The following is a 23,231-nucleotide window of genomic DNA, read 5'->3' on the forward strand; positions in this document are numbered from 1 at the left end:
CAGCGCTACGCACTTCGTCTGTGCCAATGTCTCTCTCTCTGTGCCTCTGGAACTTCTTCCATTCCACTCAAAACTCGCCTAATTTCCACGGACGTGCGCCCTCGCCTTTTCCAACAACAACGGTGCCGAACTAGAAACGGCATCAATTCCCATCAAACTCGTGATCTCCAACATCTCCAGAATCTCGGCGGGCGTCGCGCCCAGCTTTAACGCGTTACGCATGTGAATCTTGGTTCCCCGCGAGTAGAGATGTGTCGTTGCGGCATCAATGGCCGTGATGATGATCTCGCGGTATTTGGGGTCGAGGACCTTGGAGCGCGACGAAAATGAAGAGAAGTCGGTGTACTGGTCGAAGAATTCCGGGTCCAGATCCAACAAGGGCTGGAAGGTCTCGGGCCAAAAGCCTCTGGTCGCGATGAACTTGGCTTTGATTTGCTCTTTTTCTTGTTGCTGCGCCTCGTCCGTTGCGGCGGCATCGATGCCGAGTTCCTCCATCAATTCTTGCAAGATGGGGAAACCCAGTGTCACAGTGTGCACGCCCAGGAGGTAACTGAGCCCCAGGACTTCAAAGATCTCTTGACTCGTGGCGCCCACGTTCAATGCGGCGACCACGTGTGCCTCGACCGCGGGCAAGTGAATGTGCGTCACGGACGAAGCCACGGCGATATAACAAAACTCTTGAATCTTGGGCGGTAAACGTTGACGGTGCTGCGACGCCCATTGAATCTTGAGGTAGCCTTCGAGGTAGGCCGGGTTGAGCTTGGCCACGGATTCCCAGGCTGGGGACCAAATGCCGCGCTGGGCCTCGAATTGGTGCTTCAGTACAGCGACTCGGTCGTCTGATGTGGATTGAGCCATGTGAGCCACGTTGAAGATGTATTGAGAGGTCTGGCGAACACTGGTATCTCAGATGATCAGATCAGTGTCAAACGCCGCCAAGCCGGTTGTTTTGAGCGCGTGTATACAAGTACTTTTGCCCAGACGCTTCTGTCCTGTTGCAACCATTCTGGCAAAATCGATAGCCGAATGCACCAACAAGTGCTCCGAGCCGAGAGGTTGAATGAGTGAGGGGATTGTGGGTGGGAGAGAAGCCGCATTCCGCACCCAATTCCGGAGGTCCCGCCAAGACTTTCCACCCTCATCAACCATGGAACCTCAATTCACTACCCGATCGAGGTTGCATAGAGTCGGTCGTCCCGAGCAGGAATTAGAAGTGACAACCCCCTAAAGACCCTGTCTGGTATATTCTCGCCTGTACGGCGCTGGGACACAATTCAGCTCAGACCAGAGCCGACTCAAGCAGAAATACCTACACCCATACCCAAGCATTTCCAGTGGTAAGTCCTTTCCAGCCATGTGACTCGCCCAGATGGCCTAACACCACACAACAGTTTCCCCCAAGAGTCATGACTTACCCTCAAGGCAAAAACGCGCTCGTCTTTGGCGCCTCTGGTATCACCGGGTGGGCAGTGGTCAATGAGATCCTCCACGACTACCCAGCCAAGGGTGTCTTTGACAAAGTCGTTGCTCTCACCAACCGACCATTGAGCCTGGAGGTGTCGCAATGGCCCGCGGACAAGAGACTCGAGATTGTCTCGGGCATTGACATCTTGAGAGGCACTCAGGAGGATCTCGAGGCGACAATCAAATCGAAAATCCCAGACATTGACACCATCACCCATGTGTATTATTATGGTGAGATCATGTCCTGTCTTCCTTGTCAAGGTCGTGCTTGCGGGTGTATATGTACCTTGATATTGACGGGGTTTAATCATGTCAGCATTCAAGCCTCAGCCAGATGTCCAGGCAGAGTTAAAAGACGCGGTGGACATGTTAACCCGAACAACTATCGCCTTGGACCGTCTGGCGCCGAAGCTCGAGTTTATTAACCTGCAGACTGGCACCAAGGTGAGCGAAAACCCTGTCTATCATTCATGCTTGAAACTCCCCTTCGCAACCGGCCATCCATATCTCCTCCCTCACAAGCTCACGGTCACTTGTATAAACTAGCAATACGGTTACTACCTCCGTCAAGACCACTACTTCCCGGTCCCGCTCAAAGAGAATCTGCCCCGACTCAAGAAGCCCTTTGCCGACGACATCTTCTATTACCCCCAGGTCGACTTCTTGACGGAATTTTCCAAGGGTAAGAAATGGACATGGAACGAGACCCGACCAGACATGATCATCGGCTTCGTCTGCAACCTCAGCAACCACTCCCTGGCCGAGATCATGGGCGTCTACCTGTCACTCTGGGTCAAAGTCTACGGCAAAGATTCCGAGGTGCCCTTCCCCGGCAACCCAGGAAGCTGGGTCGCCAAACATAACGAAGCCGGGGCCGACATGATTGCGCGTCAAAACATCTTCACTTCATTACACCCCTCGACCTGTGGTCACGGCGAGGCCTTCAACACCGGGAGCAACCCGCAATGGCACAACTGGGAGCAGAAGTGGCCCCAGATAGCGGCTTATTTCGGCTTGAAAGGCACCCCTCCAGTGTCTGAGACACCAAAACACCGTCCAAGAGACTTTATAGACGAGCATTTCGACGAGTGGCTTGCGCTGGAAAAGGAACACGGGTTACGTCCCGGTGTGGCCAAGTCCGAGGTCCGTCAACCCGTCTTTGAACTAGGTCAGTTGGAATGGACCGACTTTGATCGCCAGGTCGACATGACAAAACTGCAACAGGTCGGTTTCACCGAGAGTGCAGAGGTCATGGAAATTTGGGGCACCTGTTTTGATAGGATGCGCAAGGCTAAACAGATACCTTAGCAATATAGATTCCTGGATGATGGGAGCTTCTTCTTCTTCTTCTTCTTCTTCTTCTTCTTCTTCTTCTTCTTCTTCTTCTTCTTCTTCTTCTTCTTCTTCTTCCTCCTCCTCCTCCTCCTCCTCCTCCTCCTCCTCCTCCTTTCCTCCCTCAGATTTACGCCACTAGGTAGTCATTTTGGTGATGTTGCGTATTATCCATCTCGGGAATGGTAAAGTGGCCGTCTCATATCTTCAGTAATTACATAATTTGGTGAATGACTTGTAATACGTAGCAGTCTCGAGTTGAATACATCAAAAAGTAAATACATATATAAATATATAGCTATAGTAGCTCCAAAGGTCGACTCTGTGCGACCTCGGTGCTCGTCTTGTCTTCTCCACTGGATGATCCATTCAGCTCGTTGGACAAAGGCTTCGCGGCTTCCACGGTGGTTTCTCCCTCGGGCTGAATCAGGAACCCCTCGAGCTCATTCCGCCGCCTCCACTCGGCCAGGATGGCGTTGAACTCGAGCCCGCCGCCACCGTACGGCTGCGCGCGCAGCGTCTTTTCGTCGACGACGCCCTCGTTGTTGTAGTAACCGGGGGTGCACTGCATGAGGAAGTCCTTGCGGGCCTGGCTCTTGAGTAAAACGTGATCGACCCAGCTCCGCTCGGCCTCGGGGCTGACCTCGAGAACCTCGATGCCCCGTCGCTTACACTCGTCCAGGACGTAGAGGAAATGCGTGCCCATCTCCATCATGCTGTGCGTCCAGTTCGGGTTCGGGGCCGACTGTGTCGGGCCCAGAATGAACATGTTGGGGAACCCGTTGATGGCCCAGCCCTGGAAGGTCGAGGGCCCGCCGTTCTTGTCCGACCATTTCTCCGACAGACTGAGGCCGTGGCGACCAAACACTTTGCCGTTGTCCTCGCTAAAGTCGCCGCCAAAGTCGAACCCGGTCGCGTAGATGATGCAGTCCAGTTCGATTTCCTGGCCGCCGTTGACCACCATCCCCTTCGGGGTGACGGCCTCCACGCCCCGACCGTCCGTGTCCACCAGCGTCACGTTCTCCCGGTTGAAGGCCTGTAGATAGTCGTCGTGGAAGCACGGTCGCTTGCAGAACTGCTGGTAGTAAGGTTTCAGCTTCTCGGCCGTGCTGGCATCGTGCACGATCTGCTCGACCCGGCGTCGGATGTACTCCATCTTCTTGAAGTCGGCGAGCTTGAGTCTCTCGGCGACGGCGTTATTGTCCACGTCGTCGCTGCCCGTGCCGAAGAACCCCGGTGTCGATCGCACCGCGTCCGTCCACCCGTCGTCGACCAGGTCAGTCTCCGTGGCGCCCCCGTTGATGATGGTGGTGAAGTTCTCCATCCGCTCTCGCTGCCACCCCGGTTGTAGAGCCGACGCCCACTTGGAGTCCGTGTCCTTGTTGTTCCGCGCGTCCACAGACGAAGGTGTCCGTTGGAAGACGTACAAGTGTTTAGCCCACTCGGCCACACGAGGCACGATCTGAACCCCCGTCGCCCCGGTACCGATGATGCCTACGCGCTTATCCCTCAGCCCGACGAGCTTGGGATCTTCGGGGCTGCCGCCAGTGTAGCTATAGTCCCAACGACAGCTATGGAAGCTCTTGCCCTGGAAAGTGTCGATACCCGGAATGCCTGGGAATTTGGGGGTATGTAGAGGGCCATGGGCGGGCAACACCCATCTGGCCCGGATGTCGTCGTCACGGTCCGTCTCGATCTTCCACAGATGCTCATCGTCGAGCCACGTCATTTTCGTCACCTCCGTCTGGAACAAGGACCGCTCGTTGATGCCGTACTTCCTGGCAATGTTCTGTGCGTGCTCGTACAGTTCTTTGCCCGAGACGTACTTGCGGGTCGGGATGGTGCCCATTTCCTCCAGGAGCGGCATGTAGATGTAGGCGTCGATGTCACACTGAATGCCTGGGTATCGGTTCCAGTACCTATATGACACAGCGGAAGAATCCGTCAATATCACTTTCAACGGATTCTCGTCGGCAGAGACCTTACCATGTCCCGCCCACATCACCGCCCTTCTCGACGACGCAAATATTCGTGTACCCCTTGGTAATCAGCCGAGCCGCGACCTGAATGCCCGTGTAGCCGGCACCGACGATGAGGACATCATAGACGGCCTTAACTGGGTCACGCTTGAAATCTGGCGACACATAGGGATCCTTCAACATGTCGTTCAGGTCCTTGGGACGACTGTGCCGGAACTGAGTCGGACCTCCATTGTGCAGACGCTTGTCTCGCTCGGCGTTGTATTTCTGCTGTAGAGCCTCTGGGTTAAAATCGACCTCGCCATTGGCCACGGTGGGGGCCATGCTTGGAGTCTGGAGGTCAGTCAAGGAGTGTGTCTGTGTATATTTTGTAGAGTAGCTTCTTTTGCTTGTCCCGGGAACAAAAGAGCGTATCAGAGAGCTATAACGTATTTGATCTTTAGGCCAGGTGGTGGGTGCCAAAACGAGGTATAGAAAGGCACGGAGATATTTGACCTTCTCGAGATATACAGTTAGGTGTCGAGATACATTCGCCCGCCCAATTATGTCGAAGCGAGCATGGGATTGCATGAGCCTTGAGCCTTGAGGCGAAAGTTCGTCCCGCACTTCGGTAAACAGTGGGATGAAGCTGGAATTCCGCGTCACTCAAAAATCAATTCCGAAGGAGGGGCCCCCCCGGGCAAAGCCTTTTACTCCAGCCTAAGGAAACTCAGAGCGCTTTATGATCGAGATATCTCGTACATAATTTTCATAACCGCTACTCGGAGTTTAGGCGTGTACTCGTCTCGGACCATGTGGTCTGATACTGCCTACGTCTTTCTCTCTCGCATGTGCGCTCACGCTCCATGTCCCAAGCCTCGCGTATCTCTAGAAATATACCATTTTAGGGAGCCAGTAGACGATTATCCGAGGGAGAAAAGCTATAGCGAAAAAACCTTGGCTTGAAGCCACTTCCCCATGTTCGTAATCGTCTTGTCCGCCTCTGGAGCCTTCCCGGCCATGAGTTGGTAAACGTGCTGCATTTCCGGCCCAACTTCGTGGGTGACGTCGACGCCAGCTTGTTTGGCTCGTTGGACGAGCGCCTCCGAGTCACTGAGTAGAACCTCCCACTCACCAACCGAGACGTGGATGGGGGGAAAGCCAGTCAAGTCTGCGTACAGCGGGTTGGCGAGGGGCAGCTTCGGTGAGGCCTGGTCCAGGTACAGCTGGCTGAAGTACGCCTCGGTTCCTCGATTGGCAAAGACGTCCTTCTGAGCGTTGGAGTCAAGGGACTTGCCAGTGGCCTCCAGGTCAACCCAGGGAGAGATAGCCACGATACCCCCGGGAAGACCGACGCCCTCTTCCTTCAGTTTCAGAGTGGTGGTGATGGCGAGATTTCCCCCAGCCGAGTCCCCGGCCAGCACGATCTTGCGAGCCTCGATACCCCGTCCTAGCAGCCATTTAAACGTGGCCACTGCATCCTCGATCTGTGTGGGAAACCGAAACTGGGGTGCCAGGTGGAAGTCGATCAACAACGCTTGGGCGCCGGCTGCTTTGGCCAGATGAGCAGCCATTTTCCGGTGACTCTGCGGTGACCCGGCAAAGCACCCTCCTCCGTGCAGGTACAGAATGACATGGCCAGGGTTCGCCGTGGTCGGTTTACACCAGATGGCCGGTCGCACGGTGCCAGGACAGAGAACCTCTTCGTAGACGACATCCGTAGGTTCGGCGGCGAGGATCTGATTGAGCTCAAACATGTACCGGATCTCATCGAACGAGCCTTGGGACGTCTTGGCCAGGGTGCCCTTGATGAACTTGTAGAGATTGACAATGGATTCTGCTTCGGGAGACGGCATCTTTCTTGTCCCCTTCTTGTGTCTCTGTGTGTCTTGTGTCTTGTGTCTTTTGGACAATTGTGGTTACGCAACAAGGTCGGCCAAGAGGTGATGCTGCAGGGTACCCTCTTCCACCCGACTGCTGTTTTATAGATAGGTACGTTGTATATAGTTGGCGAATTTACCATGGGGATTTTGTTAGACATAAGCCTACTATATAGTATTAGAACGTCCTTGGTTGGCTATTCGGCGTCAGTCCCGGCGACTCGATACGGATTCCGGCCCAAACTTCGGCTTCTCAGGCCCGGAAGAAAAGCAATCGGAGTCTGAGCCTGGACACAATGTGCATCACACTGGAGGCTTGTATACAATTGAGAAAAGTCCTTTGCGGGTGACATGCACATATTTCACTATCACTGTTTACGACCCATCTCACTGTCTCGTCACTCCGCCCTCTCCTACTTCACCGCTGACTTCTAACCCTCGGTGTCCCAATCATAGAATTGCCACTGCATTCGGCGGTGACCCCACGCCACCTGGGATATTCAAGGGTACACTGACCAGCATGAACGAATACCGACCGAACTCTTCACATCGCTGAGCCAGTCCTTCTAGATCCCACAGCTCTCCGATAGGTGTCCCCCAGGAGGGTAGTAGGTATTGATGAAAAGCTGTTAAAAAGAAACATCAGGTTTCCCCTTACGTATCAGTCTCTCGCTCCTCATTTTCAAGTGGAGTAGAATCGCCCTACAAGACAGGGTCGAGGAGGAAACAGGGGGAGGAGCAGGCACTTACAAGGACTGTCTTTGGGCAAAGGCATAGCTTCCCAAGCCAAAGAATCCCCAGCGACGGCAGAGAAATGGTGGTTCCATACCCACGAGACGGTCTCACGGTCTGCCTGCACACCTACCGATTCTCGCGCCTCGTCCAAGAACCACGCATCTCTCTCAGTCGGATCTTTACATTCGTTGTACCATTTGCCGAAACCGGTTCTCACGAGGAGTATGTCACCCTGTTTGAAGGTGAGGCCCTGCTCACGGGCTGCAACCTCCAAATCTCGACTCGTGAACCCAAAGTATTTTGTAGGGTCGTATTTGATCTCGTGGCGCTGGGCGTACTTGACCAGATCGATCAGTACGCCTCGACCGGTGACGCCGCCCTTTTCGTGCCATTCTAGAGACAATCACCTCTGTGTCAGCCGTGGCTTGATTGAAATTTAGACGAGGGAAGAGGTAAGTGGTTCATCACGCACTATGTATCCCAAGTCTGGTGGTTGCTTTTGGGCCTAGAACCTCGTCCTTGGTCACGCCGTTGTAGAGCAGTCCATTATCGTGGACAATGTGACGGAGACCGTCCCACTGCGACCCGGCCTGGGTGTTGAAGAGAACCGTGTCGTCAAAGCTCTGGGATGAGCTGAAAGTGCTGTTGTCCCGGATCGTGTGTTGGAGGCCCTGGCGACGAAAGATTGCGATAGAAGGTTGATCGAGGGCCAGGCTTTGAAATGAGAAGAACAAGAAGACCAAGCAGTCAGCAGCCTTGAAAGAAAAAGGACCACCTTCTTCGGTTGACCAAGGAATACCCGGTAAACTGAGTAGTTATACGCCAACCCGTCCGAAGAACCCCAGGGGAACTACTTGTCTTTCTCCACTCACTTCAATGACACCGAGATACCTTCACGAATCTCCTTGGCCGCCTCTTTGATCACTGCCGGTGTCAAGAGGTTCAAAGTCCCCAGTTCATCCTTCTGGCCATCTCGGTCCCATAGTCCCCAGGTTGCCGACGGGGGCACACCCTCTCGAGTCGGAATCTCGTTGAAATCGGGCAAGTTGTCGATTCGGTCGTGGAAGGAGACCGGCGCGAGATCCATGGCTGACGATGCTAGAGATGTCTCTAGCCTACGTCCCTCTATTTTTTCTAACCGGGAGTCGGAATATATGCTATGCTCTCCAGTATATTTTGGTGAAATTTGCACGGCCCTTTAAGATGATAGTGTAGAGGTGAACTTCCACATAAGGCCGCCGGAATTATCAGTGGTGCTTCGGGTGATCATGAAAGGAATAGTGTCCGCCCCGGACGGGGCGTTGGCGGGAGAGGCAGGTGATTGATTGATACAGGTGGCATTATTACCGAGACGGCATTGTGTCGCCCTGTAAAATTCCGCCATGGTTCAAGGAATTGTATAATTTGGTTCCATCACAAAGGGGCCCGAAATTCCAGAAGAAGTACATATAAAAGGGAAGGGCGAGTAGACAAACATACATACGAGGGGTATATACAAACATTATCGTTCCGTCTTCTGTTACGCGCCGGCTGTTGCATTAAGAGCCCTCTCAAAACCCTCCTTTCAACCAAACTGATCGAATGACCGAAATTCCAATATCGCAGCGTCATCCAAGGGCGCATCGAGAGTTGCATCGTAAAGGAGATCGAACATGTTCACGCTGTATTGGTTTAGCTCCAAACAGTTGTCCATGTTGGTATCCATGTCCGCTACGTGGAATGTTTTCGAAGTGTGGCTGGCCATCGCCGTCTTGTCTCTGCCCCTGATATTCAACTCGACCGCCGACACGATCCTTCTCAGTCGTTTCAACATGGCCCGCGCTAGGGCAAAACCCGAGGAGATGTCCTGAAAGACCATCATGGCTTTCTGATATAGACTTATGGCGTCTTCCCGCAGATTGTTTTGCGGGCCACCTTTCAAGATGATACATGCCACCGGAATCATAGCCCCCGTAAGGTACGTGATGGAAGAATAGCGTTCAAGCTCTTGGTGGAGACTCGAAAAGTGCGTGTTGTAAATGGTCATGATGGAATCACTGGCAATGGGTAAACAGATCTCGGCAGCCCGTTGGCGAAAATCAGATCCGACCATCGACTGCCGCTGGAGCAGGAGTCGGAGATGATTGACACGCTGCGACCGTCAGAGAGACTTTGCAACAAGAAAGAATGTTGCAGACTTACCAGGTGGAGAATGTACGCCTGCCGGACGATGTACCGCGGTGTTTCTCGGGCGCCGGGGGAGGTCGACAGCTCGCCTCTCCATTGTAGGTGCTTGGGAAACCTGTCTCGTAGGAGGATCAACCTCGCGTCCATCGTCACAACGTACTCGTCGCTGATGGTGCTTTCGGCATTCAAACCATACATCTTGTCCCAGACCTCGGCGCTGAGTTGGCCCCATCTCACAATGTTGTGCTGATAAGGACTGGCAGAATGTTCAGGGGTTTCCTCGGGAAGCAGATCACCAGCATTAAGCATTTGATCATTTACAGCCGCGGGCAAGTCGACCCGATGCTCGGTGTCCCGAAGGAGGTAAGGCATCCCGCTGACCTGTGCCACAGTACGATCTAAGCAGTAGATGGACCAGAAGATGCGTTGTCGCATGTGGACCTCAAAGGGAGTGCAGTCCTTCCAGGTCGATTGGCGATTCAGCCCGTTCTGGTAACAAAGACGGACTGCCTGAGATACCGCCTCGTACGAAGCATTGTACTCCTCGATGTATAATAGGTATAGGGCTTTGATGATGAAACAATTGGCTGTTTGTACGTCCCCTCTTCCCATATGAGTATTGTGGGAAAGTAGGTGACTAGCACGATTGAATTCTTGCCAACCCGGAATTGCCGATGATTCGATGCAATAGTCCTCGAGAATTTTCATCAAGGCCACGAGTAAATACACTAGAGCCACGAACTGGAGTGCCTCTCGGTTGCGAAGAGTGCTGATATCGCTGGTCGAATATGTTTGCAAATCCGAAAAGAAGCGGCTTTCGTTGAGGCAAGGGTCTGTATATATCAATCATCATGTCGACTACCAATAGAATGCTTGGAGACCAAAACTCACAGTGCGGATTCAAAAAGGTAAAATACCTTCTCAGGGTATTCTGGTCCTGGTCATGATTTCGGTAATTCATGCGGGATGTCCATACGAGCAATTCCCTCTCGCAACAGTCCGGGAAAGCATTGTAACGTGCGAAAGGACAATGGTTTAGGGCCGCGGGCTGTTCCACTGACTTGTCTGGAGGGATAAGCTGGTCAAGGTCTGCTATTGTCTTGCGGGCACTCGTCCCTCCGCGGATCGCCTCGTCCATTTGATCCGGATCATTCTCCAGGAGGGAGGAGCGATCGTTCTGCGCGACGGACGGCGATAACCAGTCTGAGCCTCCACTAGGGCTAGCATCGTCCCCGTCAGGTAGCTCCGCTTGCTGTGGAAAAGCCTTCTCCAGTCTCGCCAATCGTGCTTCAAAATCCATGGTTTGCTGGGTATCTGATGGCGCGGACTGAGTGGCCACATTTTTTGGGGCGCTTCCTGACGCTGAGAGCGAGTCTGGCTGGACTGAACCATGACGCGGGCTAGGAGGAGCCGGAGCGGCATTGCATACATTCTCCAAGCGGCTCGGCCTAGGGATTTATTGTCAACATGTCTCATCTCAAACCTTGAATGTAGTAAATCTAAGGAAAGAGGTACTCGCCTGGCATTACCTGAGCTGTCTACCATTCGGTGCCTTCGACGCGAACCCGTTCGATACTCGCAATTGGCGCCAGTCAGGCCGCATTGGTAGCATGGGCCAGGCTGTTCTCCAGAACACTTTTCATGGTGTCAGTAATACCGCCACGTCGAGTTTCGAAGATGGGTTTTCTCAATGGGTGACACACTAACCCTCACTTTCCGTCGCTGGCATTTCAGGCTGAGACAAGGATTCCACGTCAGTCTTTGAAGATTTCCACGACATCCGCGAGCAGGCCGGCAGCACTCACCAAGCTCTTGACGTGTACTTGTTTCGGCGCGTCGGTGGAGGGAGTCGGGAGGCAGACGTCGGCTCTGCGATGGATATAGATGTCTGTTGGACGTCTGCTGGCAGGTCGGTCCCTGCGCCAATGCCGGCGCCAGGAACCAAATCGTTCAGCAAGGGACCTGTGGAAGTGTGGTGAAAGGCCGGTTGATCCATTTCTCATGCACGACGGTCGGTAATGGCGCCTGGTAGTTCTTGGTCGAATGTAATAGGATACAGCCTGGTCTGTTTGACGTTGGTGTGTGTCTTCCAGGAGCAATAAGGAACTACTGCGGCAACGTCGACAAGCCAAGTTTTTATGCATTCGGGCTGTTCGGCAGGCACTGGCAGGGCAGTCCAGGCCCCGGGGGGCGCCAAGTGCGGGGTGTGGGGGCCTCTCTACATTGCTTTTGAAAGCTGCTGCCGCCACTGCGGCTGCTGAACCACCCTGTCCCTTGGCCCACAGCCTACCATCTGGCTTAACTTTTACAGGAGGTTCATCTTATGACTCGAGTCCAGGCGAAGTGCCATGTGGTCTTGCTCTTGCCACCTACCTACCCACCCTGACCACACCAAACAATGGGCCCGAGGTTGGCACCGAGCTAGAGGTTGGCCTTTCAGAACCTTCCCACGGAATGTGGAATTTCGGTATTAGGAATTCGGAATTGACAGGACATCGTCTCAGAAAGAACAATCCCCATTCCTCGCAAGGCTCACGCAATGTTGTGATTGGAACCAGGGCAATCTAGGAAATAGAGCATTCACATGCCCGGCTACGATATCGGCAAGGGTTCTTTCCTTCGCTTTCAAGATGTTGCCTAGTGCGTGGGAACATCCAAGCGTTTGATACCTCTTCTCCTTGGGTCTCGCCCTGTTGCGCGAACGAAGCCAGCGTTGTTCAAGTCTCTCCCACTACGACCGTTCGATCCTGAACACAGCGAGCCATGAAGCCTGGTGCCAAAACATCCCTCGTTCGCTTCAGCGATCTTGAGCCATCATGGCACGTCCCCGGAGCCAAAGTCCCCGGCACCATGAGATGGCTTATTAGTTGGGTCGGCGGGCCGGCGGGCTATATCAATTCCAGCCCCGGAAAAGCTGTGGAAAATGAAGATATTGGTGTTGGATTCATGTATCTACCAGTGGGACAACGGCAACAGGGTCTACACTATCACGAGGTTACGGAGATATACATCATCATCAAGGGCTTTCTGGAAGGGTACGACGGGACAGGCAAGTCTCACCGAGCAGGTCCCATGGATCTGATCAATATTCCTGCCGGTGTTCCTCACGGCGTGCGCAATTGCGGCTCTGAAGATGTGGAGATGGTCTGGCTACACGATGGAGTCGAGAAAAAGGGGGTTACGGTGTACTGTACGACGGAAGAGGACATTAGAAACGCGCCTGGCAAGGAGCCGATCACGATCGTCTCACTAAAGGATTTGGAGCCTTGTTGGTCACTACCTCGCGCCAAGGAACCCGAGTTTCTTAGATGGTCAGTCAACTGGATCGGGGGTCCATCTGGGTACCAGAACCTGAATCGTGGACTGGCGGTCGAGAGCGAGAAGATTACGGCTGGGCTGACGGTCCTCATGCCGGGCCATAAACAACCACCGTACGCCCAAGAGCAAGTGTCAGAGACCTGTATTATCGCGGGAGGAAAAGCAGTCGTCAATCTCGGTCAAGGCAACACAGAAGTTGGCTACCTGGATTGTCTTTACTTTCCACCAGGGCTTACTCATTCGCTGCGAAACCACGGCACCGAACCGGCTTACATTCTATGGGCTCATTCTAAGGCGAATCCAATTGGCGCAACGGTCTATCAAGGGGAAACAAACACGCATTGTAACGGCAATGGCAGCAGCTCGGCTGATTGAGATTCTTTCTTTTTCCCCTAGAGGAATGCGCATACACGTCTTTTTTCCGTCTCTGGCATACCTAACAATGAGGGTCATTTTGGAGCTGGATCGAATGCACGAGTCAGTATGGCCTTACCTTAGACTACCTGCATATATCTCCTGGAGTTTTCGTATTTATGGACCGACTTTGATGATTTCCGATTCTGGCCGTGGTAGATGTGAGTCTGACTAGAGCAGCCCCGTGGGAGGGCCAGGATAGGGGTTCTTGCGAGGGTGCATAGTATGAACGCGACAGGCGACTGACAACAGCACGTGGACTTGACTTCCTCGCCTTGTTGATCTGTGCAAGACTACCGAAGGTGTGGCTGGGCGTCCCGTCCAGTACTCGGGCGTGTCAGAATACTGTATAGATGCTCAGAACCTGGCTTTCAAGACGCTCTTTTTGGGCTATCCAGACTCTAAATGATTGCAACTCCAACTCCATGAGACATCAGGGTAGACTGAGTATATACTAGACCTCTCAGGAGTTTGCTGGGCTAGTTAATTAAGGCGCTCATAGCCAGTGTAAATCAATCGTATTAAAGTATAAATGTGATAAAAAACAGAAGTGAAGAACATAACATAGGCATTAGACAGCCACCAGGGCAACGGATTTGGCGCTAAGGGGCAGGGCACTAATGTCTCACCTGTCTTCCTGAACTTCCCTAGAAGCCTCGGGTTCACCTCTTTTCGAAGTATTGTCAATGATAATCAGGGCTGTCAAAAGAAAAAGGCGCAGGTGTGGAGGGCCTTGAAACAGATCAGAGAGCGGATATTTAGCAATGCGAAGAGGAGACTACATGCGGTCAAGAGATCGAGAGTAATATCTTACCCATCAACATCAGGGACCATCTCTACGACTCAGCAATTTTGTCTGGATTGAAACGTATGACCTTGAGCATGGAATATGCGTGTGGATGGAGAGAAACAAGTATTTTGTCCTTTTGGTCCCAGTCCCATCTTGTCATGTGGCAAAAACGCGGTCTGACTGGAGTCCAACAGCTGTAGAGCCGCGGGCCGATGTCCGTCAGGCGACAGGGGGGTTCCCTATCAGGGATGGAGCTCTCAAAGAGCTGCCACTCAGCTGTCATGAACACCTACCCATCTCTTTGATTTTCAGCAATATCCCCACTACGGCAACAGCAGCCGTCCGATTTGCCCTCGGGTGTATTAGGTTATTATGCCCTTAACTCGTCCGTCTTGAACGAGCCCTAATCTGGCCCAGAAATGGGTGGCGGCATCGGGCACTGGTGCCCGCGGTTTCAAGGTGAGGATCCCTTCCGAGATCTGGGATCTGCTGATACCGCACGGTCGGGCGTCTCGAATTTCGTTGGCGTGGAACTAATTCCTTTTCGATAGCACACAACTTCTTCTGAGAACCGTGTGGTTTTGTGCCGCCAACAGACGCTCTGTGGCGCATTGCAGAGAGGTGGATGGGATAGGAAAACATCTGTGCGTTCGTTTGCTGTCGTTTGCCAGTGCAGCCAATGGGTCGCAGCCCTGTCCGTTTATGCGGGTAAATGTGCCTTCCCATTTGATGTCGCTCGAACAAAGAAAACGAGACGCATCTGATGAGGTGGCTGATCTGTTTGCTGTCCTATTAACAATCACGGTCTCAATTCAGAGCAAAGTGCAGCTCAGTCGGCGAGTGGAATTGTTGTTTTTCAAAGCTCGGCCGTGAACTGCGCTGTCGTCACATCCGGGTGCAGTTTTCACTTCCACCTTCTCCCATCAGACGAGCCATTATCACTTGCACTTTCACTTCCACAACCAACACACCACACCACCTGGTGCAGCATACTTACAACTTTACCATTCATGAATTTTCCAGATCCGCCTTCTCCAGTTCTCTACAACAACACCTCCCACCCTCTGTGCTCTCTCCATTTTTGGCTTGGCGATCAGCTTCCGTCATAGGCTCACCTGGTTGACCTCACTTTACTGGCCTCACTTTCCGCCTCCCCCAATCGATCTAGTTTCACCTCGATAGGCCATTCAAGGGTCGAAATAATAGGCCTCATCCAGTGATCGGCGCTTTATCTCCCACCGGACCTCTGGTCTCACCTTCAAAGCCCGAAGTCTCAGGCTGACCGCCCCGAAGTCTCGGACTATGGCTGGCTGCCTTTGCTTATACCTCCGAGCGCCATGATGAACACACGACCTCCATACCCGCTGAACAGACCTGGAACCCGTGATGTGACGCGCCAAAATGGCGCTGAGAAAGAATGGAGAAGCTGGCCGTCGGTGAAAGCAACCATTCCTAATTTGCCCCACGGTACAACAACCTACGATATCCATAAGAATCTACAGCGCTTTGGGAGACTAGAGTACATCCGCATCGAGGAGACTCGTCAAGGAAACTTCGCCAGATTTGCTCAGGTTGTTTTCAAGTAGGTAAATCTATGATGGTGAAAATCTTTGCTAATCCAAGTCACAGACCCCCGCCCATTCGGAGAGCTCCATGGGACCCGGCGTACAAACATGGCATTGACTTCCCTCTTCGAAGCAAAGATGGTGAAATACCAAACAGAGTCAGGGTGTACTTGTCCCAAAACCAACCCACGATTCAAGTCTTTCAGAGTCGTGCTTACTCTGGCCTGACATATCCGTCCGAAATGACCCTGTTAGGCTACTCGATCGACTTCGGCTATCTTCAAAATCCGTCACTAATGGTCGTTAAGGCGAGCAAGTCCGAAATCCACGGTGGCGGTGTCAGACTGCTTCTCAATCTGAAACGCCTAGAATTGGAAGTCCACTTTCCCGTGCTGATCAAATCAAAGGGCAAGACCAGCGAAAGAGTTTACCGATTCTTTCTAGCTCTCGACGATCAATTTTCTCTCTCTGAGGTTCCAAATGGAGTGTTGTCTTCATTGGTGATCCATGCAAAGCATCCGCCCTGCTATTCAAGGCAACTGAAAGAGGCCATGCAGCTGAGCCACGACCCAAAGTCATACAGATGGTCCGCGGATGATACATGGTCTCGACAGACCGACCTTGTTGACGAAAAGGAAACATATACAAAGATCGACAGCAGTCCTGTGTCAGTGCAAAAGCTCTACAACAGCATTGACATTGGCCGTTGGACAACCTTCCGGGTCACTATCAAGCCATGCACTGACCGCCCCGACAGTTCTTTGGAATTCTTCCTTAAGGCTCTTGCAGATTTCAACATACGCATCACTCGTGATCCTTCGTTCAGGGTCGTACCAGGCCAAAGTGGCGTGGCGCCTCTTTGGCGTATGTTGAGTGGTACTTCCTCACTTCAATCCCTCTCGGACCAGCTTTCCTTGCCATATCTTGGTTTCGATTTGAGATATCAACTTGAGGTTTGTATCTCCAAAGGCTGGCTCAATGAGTACAGTTTGGACGACAAGTTCCTGCGACAGCTTACAGCAATGCGACCTGAGCGTGCGAAGCAGATGCTCGTTCATGTCGATTCACACCAACAGAGAGTCTACGATCCGTTGTCCATCTTTACCGATCTTCGTTACTCAAAGCCTGTCCGTGCTCGTCCACTGCCAGTGAATTGCGCAGAGATATACCATGCCACGGTCACCGCAACCCGAATCCTCTTCCACACCCCTTCCGTCGAGATCACCAATCGTATTGTGCGGAAGTATAGGCGCTTCAGCGATCGATTTCTTCGGGTCCGCTTCGAAGATGAGCCATATAGGGGCCAAACAAGGCTCTATCCCGCAACAAATGGCAAGATGAAGCTCATCTTTGAGAGAGTTCGTCGTACACTGAAAAATGGTATTCTTCTTGGTGATCGACATTACGAGTTTCTCGCGTGGGGCAACTCACAGCTCCGAGAACACGGAGCATATTTCTTCGCTGCCTCACAGAACCCCGTCATCACCGCCGACAGTATTCGCAGAGAAATGGGCACTTTTGACCACGAAAAGGTTGTCGCAAAGCGAGCCGCGCGAATGGGCCAGTGCTTTTCTACAACGAAACCAGTTCCGGTGCTTAGCAGAAACAGTTGGAAAAGAGACCCGATCCCGGACATCGTGAATGGTCCTTACACTTTCACCGATGGAGTGGGCAAGATCTCTCCTCTTGCTGCCCAGCTTGTCAAAACAAACCTCAAACTTGGTGGCGAGCACCTGCCTTCAGCATTCCAATTTCGACTGGGTGGCTGTAAGGGCGTCCTGGCGGTGGATCCCAAGCTCATTGGCGTTGACATCAAAATCCGTCCGAGTCAGTACAAATTCAGCTGTGAGTCCGATGAGTTGGAGATCATTCGCGTCTCGGAATTCTGGCAACCATTCCTCAACCGTCAGATCATTTTGGTGCTCTCGGCGCTCGGCGTCCCTGATCGCGTATTCTTGCACAAGCAATCGGACTGCATAAAGGCATTGGACGCCGCTCTCGTCGATGACAAAGCTGCCTTGCGAGCGTTGCGCGCCACCGTTGACCCCAATTCAATCACCCTGAGCATCGCTTCCTTGATAGAGGCCGGGTTCAGCCACATCCATGAACCCTTTGTGACGTCTCTGATACGGCTTTGGAGGGCCTGGACCTTGAAATACCTGAAGGAGAAAGCAAAGATCCCGATCACTCAAGGAGCCTTCGTGCTCGGCGTTGTCGATGAAACTAGGACACTTCGTGGCCACATCAATGATATGCAGCCTGGACCTGGCGCAAGCCAACAGGAGAAGGAGAGATCGTTGCCAGAGGTCTTCATCCAATACACCGACCCGGAACAAAAGGGAGTGCGCCGCATTGTGGAAGGAATTTGTGTCATTGCCCGAAATCCGTCCTTGCACCGAGGCGATGTAAGAGTGGTCAAAGCCATTGATGTGCCACATTTACACCATCACTGTGATGTGGTGGTCATGCCAGCGACTGGAGATCGTGACTTGCCAAGTATGTGCTCAGGCGGTGATCTCGACGGAGATGACTACATTGTGAGCTGGGACCCAGATCTCATTCCTTCGGAATGGAATGCCGAACCCTTTCATTATAATGCTCCGAAGCCAATACAGAAAGAGCAGATATCTATCGACGATATTATCAATTTCTTCTACGATTACATGCAGAATGATTTCCTCGGAAGGATCGCCAATGCTCATCTCGCAGCTGCTGACTACCTCCATGACGGAATCAACAGCGAGCAATGCCTCAAGCTTGTCGAGCTCCACTCGTTGGCTGTGGATTATCCCAAGACCGGCATCCCTGCCGAGATGAGTCGAGACCTTGAACGAAACAACTGGCCTCACTTCATGGAAAAGAAGCGAACAGGAGGATACCGTTCTAAGAAGATTTTAGGTCAATTGTTCGATGCAGTCGAGAGAGCGAAATTTAAGCCGCATTGGTCAGGGAACTTCGACCAGCGAATCCTCATGCATACACCAGCAGATGAGATCAGAGATATTGTCAGCAATATGAAAAAGAGTTACGATGAGAGTCTGCGGCGCATTATGGCTCAACATCAAATTGGTTCCGAGTTTGAGGTTTGGTCTACGTTTGTACTCCACCACAGCAAAGTGTCTAGAGATTTCAAGTTCCATGAAGAGATTGGACAGCACGCCAAAACTTTGAAGGACCAATACTACGAAGCACTCTGCCAGGAGGCTGGAGGACATGAGACTGAGAAGCTTAAGCCATACGCGATAGCAGCTTATCATGTCACTCACGACGAATTTCGAGAGGCACAAACACACCAGCAAGACGTCCAAGAGGATGACTCAGAGTCTGCTGATTCAGATACACCAGGCTTGGCTTCTTCGACAATGCCATTTATATCCTTCCCCTGGGTTCTTCAGGATACACTGGTGAAAATTGCAAGGAACACAGTTCTGCATGACGGAGGCGGGGCATTGCAGACTGCTGATCAACGGTCAAGGCGTAGTGACGATGCGGTACAAGTGGAGACTGACCCCTTCCTTGAAGGATTTGGTCGCAAATGGACCTATCATGGGGAGCATTTGCCTGATCCGTATATTCCTGTCACGGAGTGCGCGGACAAGGCTCTGTCAGAAATTTTACCGAACGAAATGTTACGTGCAAGGACGATGCCACCACCTCGTCCAAGGGAAAGTCCAACAGCAAAGCCTTCGCCTGGCGAACGACACGTTCTCGACGCATTCGGAAACATGGACGATCAAGCCGTGTCTGATATCAGCTCGATGGCTTCTTCCAACGTACCCTCTGTGGTTTTAAGTAACATGAGTGCATCCACCAGCTCAGACGATATCGACCCTCCTCCTTCACCTGAGTGTCTGGCATCTCAGGTCCTGCCATCTTCCCGAATCTCCAGCTCCAATGACACAGGCCGGTTCCAGGACCTCCGCATGCCGACTTCAAATAACACCCATCCACTTGCGGTTCACGAGAAACTGCCGCTCAAAGACCCGGTTTTGATGACACAGGAAGAGCTTCGCGCCTTTGGGGTGGATAGTGGTGATGAGGATGACTTTACCTTCTAAATCTGACGTCTGTTCAGAATCACGACGAATCCCGCGGGCCAGCATGTCGAATGATGATTGTGATTCTCTCCGCTGGCGGTCTTCACTTTCTTTTCTCCGCTTATTTACCTTTCCAGACATCTGTGTCGACCTACACGAAACGACGGTCGTGACCGACCAGTGATGAAATCAGGGGTTTTGGGGGGATTGGGGGTTTTCTCCTATCTACTGAACTCAGAAATGCATGATACCCAAAGGCATAGCGTGGCGTTTTACACCAGTTTATCCGGGATCTGGGGAAGGAGACGTTGCCGTCAATGTGTGGGTGATTGGACAACTTCTGGATGTGCGAGCCACGGCACGGCATCGATGGCGATTGAGGAGTAACCTGCGTCTCACCTGGGACCCGGGAATTCATGGCGGCCGTGGCGACTAAAGGTGCAGAAAACCAGGATTCGTGACGTTGCGACTATAGGCAAGTAGTTGAGAGCTGAGCTAGCCAGCCAGTCAAGCACACATGAAGCGCGCAATTCCTCGAGACTACATATGACTTCCCTCTTAAGATTGAACGAGCAATCCCGCTACGAGTCAACACTGCAAGCAAGCAAGGCCGAGATAGTTTACTGCTTCAACGGTACCTGGTTGGTAGGTTTTATGCCGTGTCAATCACCCCTGGGAGGGGCTTACTTGCTTGTACAGGATGTCGAAGGCCACACTGGAGTAGGGAGATAGACAGACAGGCAGACAGACGCAAAAGTTACACGATCCGGGGGAAGAGAGAATTGGTCATAATGCAGGCAATGGCAGGCTTCTCTCTCTCCTCTTGCGTTGTTTGACATGGGTAGGTTCACTTCAACGAAGTCACAGTCACGGTCGCACTCACAGTCACATTCGCATCGCATTCTCAGGGTCATGCGCCATCCCTTCGACACTGTTTTGACAGTTTTCAAATTGATTGTCATTTCTCCTAGGCAGGAAGCATATCGAGGCAGGTAGGTAGGTATGGAGGAGAAGGAAAACGACCCTTGGCCATTATTTTGCTCTGTCGGAATTTTCTCTTTTCGGGGTGTCAAAGCCGCCCATACACATAGCCTCTGGGAGAAGAGCAGGCAGGGCCTGGTTTTGCGTCCTTGGGACTCTCTCTTTCCACTACCTCAACAATCCGCATTTCTCTCTCGCCTTGCTCACAAACCATGGCTTTTTGAAGTTCTCCATTTCACTTCCCCGTTCCATACCCATCTCGTCGATTCAGGGCCCGTCCTGGCCTGTCATGGCAAAAAAAAAAGACACGCAAAACCCAGTCTCTCCCCGTTTAGATGTGCGTATCGTATGGTTGAGGAGCAAGACTCTCGACACCTGTGAACTCGACGACGTGGGATTTCCGGGGACCTTGGGGTTGACGCTTCAGTTGCACTGATTCGCCCTTCTCCTTGGCTTCGCGGCGGCGGTTGGCGTTCGACTTGACTCTGTTCAAGACTGCATATATTCACATCACACATCAGCAAACGACCACCTCAATCGGATTCCACAAGACTCCTCCACAAGAGTATCCAGGTCGCTACACGAATGGATATGTAGAAAGCGAGGTAGGCGAAACTTACACTCTTCTCTCGATCTCGAATGGGCAATGTGCTCGACGCGGACGTTGACTCGCTTCTCGATGTATCGGTTTCCGACACGCTTGTAGATGATGACTCCGACGGCGGATTTGGTCACGTTGTACACGACGCCAGTCTTGCCGTGGTACACCTTGTACGGCATCTAGATTTTTCCGGAACAAAGATCAGTTATCGGCGGTTGTAGGTGGTAGAGGGCAAAAACTGCCGGGTGGCATTTGCAAAGTTCGCATCAAGGGGACACAACATACACCCTTTTGGACTGCGCCGTTGGCCTTGATGTCGACGATATCACCGACTCGGTATGTCTTCATGTACGTCGAGAGAGGGATCATGCCCTGTAAAATTCACCCCGTCAGTCCTTCAGCTTCTTCGCACACATTCTCTGGCTGATTCGTACCTTCTGGCGGAAGCTGCGGCTGAACGCATAGCGCGTGCCAGACCGGAGACCTCGAGAGTGACCCATTGTGACAGATGAGTTCGAGGCGACTTGTCGGCAAGGAAAAGATCTAGTTTTCGAGACGGATTGTAGAACTGTTCAATGTTGGTGTGGTGGGCTCAAAGGCGCAGTTGCCCAAAATCAATGCCAAGCCGCGGAGGGTGAAATTCGAATTGTGCGGCCACGCCAAGACTCGAAATCCGCCCAATTTTGCACCAGACACAAGCCCACCTCAATTGTATCTCCTCAACGAAAAATAACCGTCCAACCGCCCAACGACTTCTCACCTGCGACGACCATCTCGATTGCGCCGTCTACATCGCAGTCATGGCGCCGCGCTCCTACTCAAAGACCTACAAGGTCCCTCGTCGACGTGAGTGACGTGCCGTGCCGTGCTTTGCTTGTCCGAAAGAGAATAACAGGCTGACTTTGCAAAAACAGCATTCGAGTCTGCCCGTCTGTACGTTGATTAATATCCTGGCCACTGAGCACCAGCTTGTCTGTGCTTCATGTCTGAGATATTCTGACTGTCCACTAGTGATTCGGAATTGAAGATTGTGGGCGAATATGGCCTGCGCAACAAGCGTGAAGTCTGGCGTGTCATGCTCACGCTGTCCAAGATTCGACGTGCTGCTCGGTATGCAATCACCAGTCCCGCTTTAGAGCCTTCCTTCTGCAGCAGGCAGTTTTGGAGAGGTTGTTTTACTGACATCTATGTTTCGCTGGTAGTCAACTCTTGACCCTCGACGAAAAGGACCCCAAGCGACTCTTCGAAGGCAACGCCCTCATTCGCCGTCTCGTGCGTGTCGGTGTGCTCGACGAATCGCGCATGAAACTCGATTACGTGTTGGCCCTCAAGGTCGATGACTTTTTGGAGCGCCGCCTGCAAACCTGCGTCTACAAACTCGGTCTCGCCAAGTCCATCCACCACGCCCGTGTGCTGATCAAGCAGCGACACATCCGCGTCGGCAAGCAGATCGTCAACGTCCCCTCTTTCGTCGTGCGACTTGACAGCCAGAAGCACATTGACTTCGCGTTGACGAGTCCCTTCGGTGGCGGCCGCCCAGGTCGCGTCAGGAGAAAGAAGGCCAAGGCTGCGGAAAAGAAGGATGAGGATGGCGAGGAAGGCGGCGAGGACGAGGAGTAGATCATATGACAACATGACGGATGAGGGACTGATCAGTCAATCTCGGCCCGGCTCGACTGTCCAGATGTTGATGGGAGTGTTGGCATGTAACGTCAAAGAGGCATTTTTGTTCCAAGCAAAATTACGCCATCTCAGTGACACCGAAGGGGAAAGCCCAGTTGAACCCAATTGACGACATGTCAAGTCAAGAACTTCAGCATGCCAGCGGTTGATTCCGCCAGGTAGCTAAGCTAGCGAGCGAGCGAGCGATACAGGGTTTTCCTCATACGAGAAATCTTTGGTTGCATTCCCCATTTCCATTTCCATTCCTTGTCCTTGGGTATCATTGTGTGCCACCATCTAACCAGTAAACGTCAGCAATCATCCAAAA

General features: G+C 52.5%; 10 protein-coding genes across 10 annotated transcripts; 4 read left to right on the forward strand and 6 right to left on the reverse strand.

Annotated features, from left to right (window-relative positions):
- Positions 1-78: 78 nt before the first annotated feature.
- On the reverse strand, positions 79-858 carry Z517_08427 (uncharacterized protein; the record flags this gene model as incomplete). Its single annotated transcript, XM_013426943.1, has 1 exon — positions 79-858. One exon carries the CDS (start codon positions 856-858, stop codon positions 79-81), a length of 780 nt encoding a protein of 259 aa, XP_013282397.1.
- A 548-nt stretch (positions 859-1,406) lies between these two features.
- Positions 1,407-2,772, forward strand: Z517_08428 (uncharacterized protein; the record flags this gene model as incomplete). Its single annotated transcript, XM_013426944.1, has 3 exons — positions 1,407-1,695; positions 1,781-1,908; positions 2,011-2,772. 3 exons carry the CDS (start codon positions 1,407-1,409, stop codon positions 2,770-2,772), a joined length of 1,179 nt encoding a protein of 392 aa, XP_013282398.1.
- Positions 2,773-3,094: 322 nt separating this feature from the next.
- Positions 3,095-5,099, reverse strand: Z517_08429 (uncharacterized protein; the record flags this gene model as incomplete). Its single annotated transcript, XM_013426945.1, has 2 exons — positions 3,095-4,715; positions 4,783-5,099. 2 exons carry the CDS (start codon positions 5,097-5,099, stop codon positions 3,095-3,097), a joined length of 1,938 nt encoding a protein of 645 aa, XP_013282399.1.
- Positions 5,100-5,695: 596 nt separating this feature from the next.
- Z517_08430 (uncharacterized protein) lies at positions 5,696-6,610 on the reverse strand (the record flags this gene model as incomplete). Its single annotated transcript, XM_013426946.1, has 1 exon — positions 5,696-6,610. The coding sequence occupies one exon, from the start codon at positions 6,608-6,610 to the stop codon at positions 5,696-5,698; it is 915 nt and encodes a 304-aa protein (XP_013282400.1).
- A 474-nt stretch (positions 6,611-7,084) lies between these two features.
- On the reverse strand, positions 7,085-8,456 carry Z517_08431 (uncharacterized protein; the record flags this gene model as incomplete). The annotated part of the gene is made up of 4 exons (XM_013426947.1): positions 7,085-7,260; positions 7,385-7,762; positions 7,842-8,083; positions 8,242-8,456. 4 exons carry the CDS (start codon positions 8,454-8,456, stop codon positions 7,085-7,087), a joined length of 1,011 nt encoding a protein of 336 aa, XP_013282401.1.
- A 477-nt stretch (positions 8,457-8,933) lies between these two features.
- Positions 8,934-10,835, reverse strand: Z517_08432 (uncharacterized protein; the record flags this gene model as incomplete). Its single annotated transcript, XM_013426948.1, has 3 exons — positions 8,934-9,500; positions 9,551-10,368; positions 10,427-10,835. The coding sequence occupies 3 exons, from the start codon at positions 10,833-10,835 to the stop codon at positions 8,934-8,936; spliced, it is 1,794 nt and encodes a 597-aa protein (XP_013282402.1).
- Positions 10,836-12,298: 1,463 nt separating this feature from the next.
- Z517_08433 (uncharacterized protein) lies at positions 12,299-13,228 on the forward strand (the record flags this gene model as incomplete). The annotated part of the gene is made up of 1 exon (XM_013426949.1): positions 12,299-13,228. One exon carries the CDS (start codon positions 12,299-12,301, stop codon positions 13,226-13,228), a length of 930 nt encoding a protein of 309 aa, XP_013282403.1.
- A 2,169-nt stretch (positions 13,229-15,397) lies between these two features.
- On the forward strand, positions 15,398-19,680 carry Z517_08434 (uncharacterized protein; the record flags this gene model as incomplete). Its single annotated transcript, XM_013426950.1, has 2 exons — positions 15,398-15,639; positions 15,687-19,680. The coding sequence occupies 2 exons, from the start codon at positions 15,398-15,400 to the stop codon at positions 19,678-19,680; spliced, it is 4,236 nt and encodes a 1,411-aa protein (XP_013282404.1).
- Positions 19,681-20,971: 1,291 nt separating this feature from the next.
- Positions 20,972-21,741, reverse strand: Z517_08435 (uncharacterized protein; the record flags this gene model as incomplete). The annotated part of the gene is made up of 4 exons (XM_013426951.1): positions 20,972-21,135; positions 21,261-21,420; positions 21,527-21,613; positions 21,676-21,741. The coding sequence occupies 4 exons, from the start codon at positions 21,739-21,741 to the stop codon at positions 20,972-20,974; spliced, it is 477 nt and encodes a 158-aa protein (XP_013282405.1).
- Positions 21,742-22,041: 300 nt separating this feature from the next.
- Positions 22,042-22,861, forward strand: Z517_08436 (40S ribosomal protein S9; the record flags this gene model as incomplete). Its single annotated transcript, XM_013426952.1, has 4 exons — positions 22,042-22,087; positions 22,156-22,174; positions 22,253-22,351; positions 22,444-22,861. 4 exons carry the CDS (start codon positions 22,042-22,044, stop codon positions 22,859-22,861), a joined length of 582 nt encoding a protein of 193 aa, XP_013282406.1.
- Between the last annotated feature and the right edge of the window lie 370 nt (positions 22,862-23,231).

The sequence above is a fragment of the Fonsecaea pedrosoi genome (assembly GCF_000835455.1).
Source record: "Fonsecaea pedrosoi CBS 271.37 unplaced genomic scaffold supercont1.5, whole genome shotgun sequence".
NCBI lineage: Eukaryota > Fungi > Ascomycota > Eurotiomycetes > Chaetothyriales > Herpotrichiellaceae > Fonsecaea > Fonsecaea pedrosoi.